This window comes from Pteropus vampyrus, unplaced genomic scaffold, assembly GCF_000151845.1.
Source record: "Pteropus vampyrus isolate Shadow unplaced genomic scaffold, Pvam_2.0 Scaffold151, whole genome shotgun sequence".
Classification (NCBI taxonomy): Eukaryota; Metazoa; Chordata; class Mammalia; order Chiroptera; family Pteropodidae; genus Pteropus; species Pteropus vampyrus.
The window spans coordinates 2,117,075-2,124,012 of record NW_011888932.1 but is presented as its reverse complement, the minus strand read 5'-3'; the positions used below and the strand labels follow the sequence as shown (position 1 = coordinate 2,124,012).

Here is a 6,938-nt window from a genome sequence, read left to right as displayed (position 1 = left end):
CGCCACACCCAATATGTAATTGGAAGAAAAACAAAAAAGGCTTGGTCTAAATGGTAACATTGCTGAAAGATAAGGCTTAAGCGCTCATTTTTCTCTTTCTTGAGTCTCCATGTTCCAATGATACTTTATGTCATCTATTGTCCTATGATAAAAAGCCTTTCTATACCTGGGGCAAAGATAACTTTCTTATATGATTTTGGTAATAGCCAGATAATTTATTTCCTGCAACTCAATACTTTGTGAAATAGAATATTTAGTCATATTTATTGGATTTATAAAGCATTTGGCAATTAACAAAATGCTTTCACACTGGATTACTTTTTAAGACTGAAAGAATCAGCTAAAGAATTCAAACTGCTAGATAATGACTACCCATTTTACAGATGTCTAAATCAAGGGTCAAAAATCCAAATAACATTTAAACTATGTGCTAGCACGTACTAGGTACAAAAAAGAAGTCACTGCCATACTGGTATTCATATTTCAAAAGCCGACATTTATTAGCCAAGTATCCTGTTACTGATATAGTGATACAGTCCGTAATTGCTTATAGTTTTTATGCACTGTACTACTTCATTAAATGCTACTTAGATTTAATTTCTATTTCAAAATATATTAAAAGTAATCCATAAGTAAATTCAGTAAAATATGTACTGTCAGAACAAAATATTCCTACTGTCGTGATTAGATTTTGCCTTCTTCAATATAAAAATGAATTCCTTCAAATTTTGTTTTAATTATACTTTCTGATTGGAAAACTAAACATATAATTAAATGGCTATTTCTGCATTTACATTTTTTTCCTTCTAATGATTTTATTAGTGTGATCGCAAGTTTGATATCCACAATACATTGATAACAATATTTGAAAACAATATTGGAAATAAGTAAATTACATAAGTGTGGCATGTTTTAAATTGTCCACTTTGAGTAATCATGCATTTCCCATGCATTTGCATTTGCACACTCAAAGTACACAACTCAATATGTGCTTATCCTCACTGGGTTAAGGTGTATGCCTCAGCTAGGGTAGGGCAGAAGCGGTTGTGCCTTTCTGCAGACCCAGATTTTCAAAAGTAACAATGGCAAACTCAGGTATACCATGGAGCATGGTGGCAACACTGGTTTTGCTTTGGTTTAAGTGAAAATGCAATTACAGGCTATTGCTTGTGTGAGCCACCTGATCCCCCAGGGCTTGGAACAGCACAAAGGTATTTTGATATCCTTGCATGAGGCCAGCAGGTAGTTTCTGTAGATGTAGTTCCTTGAGTGGGGCGTGGGTACGGGGAGTCTAGAACTGAGATGCACAGTCTTGTAATATGCTGTTGGTGATACAGCTGCAACCAACCTGGGATTCGTGGTAACTTCTTTTCATCAAAGGTATTCATAGTCCAAGCAACAACCTGAATGCCATTAGCTGTCAAGCAGTCTGGGGATGCAAAATACTTTTGCATGAAAAAAGCTAAAATTCCACACAGGTACAAGACATCATGTATACTCCAATCAAGCAAAATATCCATTACCACAAACATGGATTGTTTCCAGAGAATTTCATAGCCTGGTTTCCCATCTCCTGTATGCCTAAGCCTCCAAGGTTTGTGAGTTAAAGCTGATATGTTTGTCACATCTTATAAAGAACTTCTGGCAGGAAAGAGCAGACAATACTATTATTGCGTAACTGAGAAAATTGTATACTTTTTTTTTTTTTAGAACATCAGTAGCCATTTTTACATGGACTTTGACATCAAAGAAAATTGTGAGGTTTTAGTTCAGGCACTTAGTGCTGGCTTCCCTCAGGGTAGGGATGTTCTCATCAGGGAAATCATTTTTGAGTCTGTGATTTGCTGCAGCATTAAACTTTCTAATTTGTTCAAATGTCAAATCACACACTGACCACTCCCATCGGTCACACTATTGTGCATTAAGACAAGAATCCCATCAGAAGTAAACTAAACAGTCAACTCCACATCTGTTGCTCCACCCTTAACTGCCTGCCCAAGGGCCCCCAACATGTTCTCAGGCACATTGTGGCTACCACTGCAGAGCAATGGAGGAAATGTGGTCCCAGGGCTCAAGCACCTGCAGGGTCCTGCAAGAGGGCTCAAAGCAGAAGAGGTGTGGCAGGAGGTAGAGGCTGCCAGAGAAGAGGCAGGCATGGAATGGGCTGTGCATGACCAGCAGCAGCAGCAGCAGCAGGAGGAAGGGGCCTAGGAGGGGTTCCCTGGTTCTCTCACAGCCACATCCCTAAAGGCACAGACAGAAGTCCATGACCCACTGGTTCCCATACAGCACTGTGAGAAGCCTAGGAGATCTCATAAGACACTTGCTGCATGCAGCTGACCTACTTACATTTTCTTTTAGTTTTTTGTTTTTTTTTTTTGAGAAATAAATCAAAAGTGTATAGGACTTTGTAGAATTTATTGAGTATTACTTTTTAAAAGCTTACCTGTAATTTTATTTTGATTTGCTATTCATAAATGTGTCCAGACATTTAAGGCCACACATTTAAAAATTTTATTTTTTAAAAATAAAATATATAATACAGCACGAAATGTAAATGCACACATATTAAATAGATTATTTATTTACACCAGTTAAATTGATTAGCGTTTAGTTGATCAACAAATAACAGATTAAACCTGAAATACTTATTCTTAGTTGGATAGTCTCAAGTAGAATTATTTCCTAAAAACAGTATTTAAGATATAAGGGAATAGACACAATAATATATCCATTCTTGTTGTTCATTCAGAGGCATTACATGTTGACAAACCTGCATATAAAAACAGAAAGCTTTTACTTTCCTTTTATATATTGTTATTTTGGGCTAATTTTTCAATTGGACAACATTTCTAGATCCTATGTAAAAATATCCCTGTGCATATAAAATTCTATAGTATCTGTCCTCAGCAGGGACCTGCAGTCTGCGTTCTGATGTCTAATAGGATAATCCAGCCTGAACTCTACTCTAATATAGTAGGTGATAGTGATTGTGAATGTAGATAAAGAGGGATGGTGGAAAGGGGAGTAAATAGCCTTTTCTCACTACCTAGAACATTTTCTAAAATCCTCATTGGGATAACAGAAAAGATAATCTTACACTATCCTATTCTAGAATGTTTTAGGATTTCATGGGTAGTATGGAGAAAGAAAGGGCAGGTATAGAAAGCTTTTTCATTTCACTAGACTAATTTCAAAGTCTACTGATCTGTCCTTGCTTTTGAACTCCTGCTAACACCAGAACTCCAGCTGTTCCTGGCTCTGGACTTAGTTGGTCATCAAAAACTCAGAAGGATTTTCTCTTTCAGGATATCTTAGAAAAACTAAACAACGTATATAAATGTATTTCAGATTACAAAAATTGCTATTACTATTACCACTACTTTGTACTTCTATATTATGTTCAAAAGTGCTTTCACGTACATCATCTTACTTTTACATTAATCTTGTGAAGTGCCTGAAGCTGGTGACATTATATTAATTTTAACTTAAAGGGACTGGATCAGAGAGGTTAAGTGAATGTCCCATAATCACTGAACTAAATAGTGAAAACTGAATTAGAATCTATTTCCTAGTACTGGATAATACTAACGTGAATATCGTACTTAAAATAATTTTTCAATTTATATCATATATACATTTATTCATAGCATTAACAGCAAAAATGTTTTTTTTTTTTTTCAAATTGATAAAACAAAAGGCTTTAATTAAAAAAACAATGCAAATACATTACCATTGTAGACTTTGGTGCCACTTCTACTGCAAATATGTTGAGTCCTCTGCTGTTCATGCAGTTTTTACTCAGCTCATTGTTGATATGAATAATTACTTTATTATCTGACTATAAAAACAAGATTTCATAAGTTGATAGTCCTTTCTCTAAGAAATACAGACAAATAAAATGATAATTATAAAAAACTTTGTAAGTCTTGTGATAGAGGTATTCACAGGGTTCTGCAGAAACACAGAAGACATTATGGAAATACAGAAACATTAGCTGGAACTGGGGTATCAAGGAAGACCTTATGGAAGAAGGGATACTTGAGATAATAGATGATAGATAACAGCCTCTAGGATGGATAGGAAGCAAGAAAAAAGCTGAAAAATGAGAGACATGCACGAGTCAAACTATCCCCCTGCTATAGAACCTATAGTCACTCCCTAATGACTACAAGGGGCAATGTAACATTAGAGTGCCCAAACTCATTTCTCAGCTCTTCTACTACTTAGCTGTTTGACTTTCTGCAAATTAACATCTCTGTGCATTGGTTTCCTTGTATGTTAAATGGGGATAGTATTTACCTCATTGGGTTGTTGCGAGAAGGAAATGTGTTAATAGATGTAAAGTGCCTGGCACACTGTAAGCTCTAAAATATTATCATTACCTCATTTTGGTGAAGGAAGCTTAATTTTTCTTGAGGGAAAAGGAGGTGGAGGGTTGAGAAATGATGGGTTACAGCAGAGCTGAGGGATTAGGGTAAGGTAGTGACCCATTTCCACCTTTGTAATCCTATTAAAGCTTAGACGGCAGTAAGGAAAACGTGCTGGATTTTAGGAATCACTCCTAAAGCTTTACAATCTATTTCAAGATTGCAACCTACTAGATGGAGACCTTAGCTTATTTCATCGAGTCCGAATTTCTCTATCTTGTTTCCAAGATCACATATATAATCTGGACCTATTCTACCTATGTTATTTATCTTCCTGATACTCTTCCAAATAAAGCTCTCTGTTTCTACAAAGCAGATAGTCTCACTCTTTCCTCCATATTTCATATTAATCCTTCTTCATGTTTCTCCTTACACTGTTTTCCCCTACTTCTAGAGACTGTCTCTCTGCACATCTAAATCCTAGTTATCCTTCCCTCCATCACAAATCCTTCGCCAATTTCTATAGTCCAGACTAACGTCATCCACAAGAAATACAAATACGGTAAAATTCCTACTGCACATACAAAAATACTGCATTATTTAACATTCAATTATTCTCTGATTTCTTTTGAGAGTATAATTTTGTCTTTCCAACTAGCCCATAAACACTTTGAAGCAGAGACCATGTTATACTTACTGGTGGCCCTTATTGAGACCAGGAGAGTTAGTTACATAACGTATACTTGCACTGACTCAATACTCAGCCAAATACTTAAGCACCTTAAGAAATTTATGGCAGGCATAAAAATAATCTCACCCAGGAACTAAAAGAAATAAGCCAACAGTCCTAAAACACCCAGCTATCTTGAGTAAGGTTTTATGAAAATTTGTAATTTCTAGAAAACTAGGTATCTCTCACTTAAAGAATTTATGCATTATTCTCTTTACCTACAATATCAATAGTAGCTGGGAAGATGGTCAAAGCTAGAAATATCTGGCTTGATAAAAACAGGTCCTAGACATTGGGATATATTTAATTAGATAAGATGATAAAATTTCTATATGCAAAGTTTGTGTAAAAAATTGGGCTAAATTTTTTTCTTTGTTTATAGGTCTTTAAAATATAATGTCTAATGTTTCAAATGTCTATGCTTATGTGAAGACTGACAGTAACAAACTAAATAATATACTTTGTACCCAGATTATGCTCTATTTTCATAGATCTCCAAACATTTAATTTCATAATAATTTAAGAGAAAAACAATTATCTCAAGACTTTAAAAAATATATAAAAATTATCATGCCCAGTTTGAATTAGAAATCTGAGAAAGAATAATTGCTAATTATAAATATTATTAATGTAATGGGATATTTAACTACTATGCAAGGATAGAGTAAGAAAAAAGATAGATGGAACATATTAATAAACATTGCAGTTATAAGGAGAAACACCTCATAACTAATACCTTGTTTTCAATAACTGAAGTTATCCAGGTGTCATGCTTGTAAGTATATACAATAATATTTTCATAGCCATCCATTACTTTGGCATCACCTTTGTTAAGGACAGATTTACAAATGGCCTTCTCAAGTTGCCCACTACATCCCTCCATATGGACAGCTTTAATTCTTGGCTTGCATTTGTCTGCATAGATATCAATGATAAATGGGCATGCCTGATATGAAAGAAAAAGCAAACCTTGTTATAGCCTTTTGACAGAATTTAAAATAATTTATTATTAATATGATTATCGTATGATTTAAGAAGGTGTCCTGCATCTTCTAGCTTGTCCTTCTGATATACTTTTAAAGGAAAACTTTAGTACTATGAATTGAATAATAAGAAAAGCATAAAATTCTGATTTTTGGTTAGCATATTAACTGATAACATTCAGAGAAAAGGAACAAAACCAAAGAACCCCTCATTGTCATCTTGCTCCTCACATACCATCTCTATGTACTGTAAATGTTAATTAACTATCCTGTACTCGCCAATATAAAAGAAGTATGTATCTCTCTGTTTTGCTTTTTATCCAATCCCAGAGATTCCCCTGCTCTGCTTTCTCTTGTCCTCTTAATCTACCACCAATGGATTTCATGTAACCCTCCTTACATCTTCTCCTTTGATTCTAATGTATAAAATAAGCTGCAAACTACCATTCTCTGGAGCATTTTCTCAGTCCATTGAGATTTTGCTTTGGGGCATGTCTTCAAAATTTGGTTCAAATAAACTCCTATAAAACTTTTCTATTGGCTGTACATTCTTTTGTCGATAATACTAAACAGACTTCTCTGACTAATAAAACAACTTATATAAAACAACAACAAAACAAAATAAATCCATGGAGAAGTTTAAGGATGTCATCGTAGATACACACAAAACCTGGCCTGCCAAATTCTGACAAAAACAACGACGACGACAACAACAACAACAACAACAACACTGAGTACAATCAGATTTTAAGACCCATGGCCATGGGGATAAGATCTGGCAAAACCAGGATGGCCACCTAGACACTAGATAAAATCTCCATGAAACAACTCATTCCAATGGAGATAAATAGGCTA

General features: G+C 34.8%; 1 protein-coding gene and 1 pseudogene across 2 annotated transcripts in view; both read right to left on the bottom strand.

The window, feature by feature from the left end:
• Nucleotides 1–376: 376 nt before the first annotated feature.
• LOC105298353 lies at nucleotides 377–2,242 on the bottom strand (annotated as a pseudogene).
• Nucleotides 2,243–2,490: 248 nt separating this feature from the next.
• Nucleotides 2,491–6,938, bottom strand: part of EFCAB7 (EF-hand calcium binding domain 7) — a 36,739-nt gene continuing 32,291 nt past the window's right edge. For both annotated transcript variants that reach the window (XM_011369559.2, XM_023536234.1), the window contains 3 exons: nucleotides 5,837–6,046; nucleotides 3,734–3,841; nucleotides 2,491–2,773 (listed from right to left, as the gene is read on the bottom strand). In XM_011369559.2, the coding sequence (XP_011367861.1) occupies nucleotides 2,699–2,773; nucleotides 3,734–3,841; nucleotides 5,837–6,046 (393 nt within the window). In that variant the 3' untranslated portion in view covers nucleotides 2,491–2,698. The remainder of the gene's footprint in view (nucleotides 2,774–3,733; nucleotides 3,842–5,836; nucleotides 6,047–6,938) is intronic.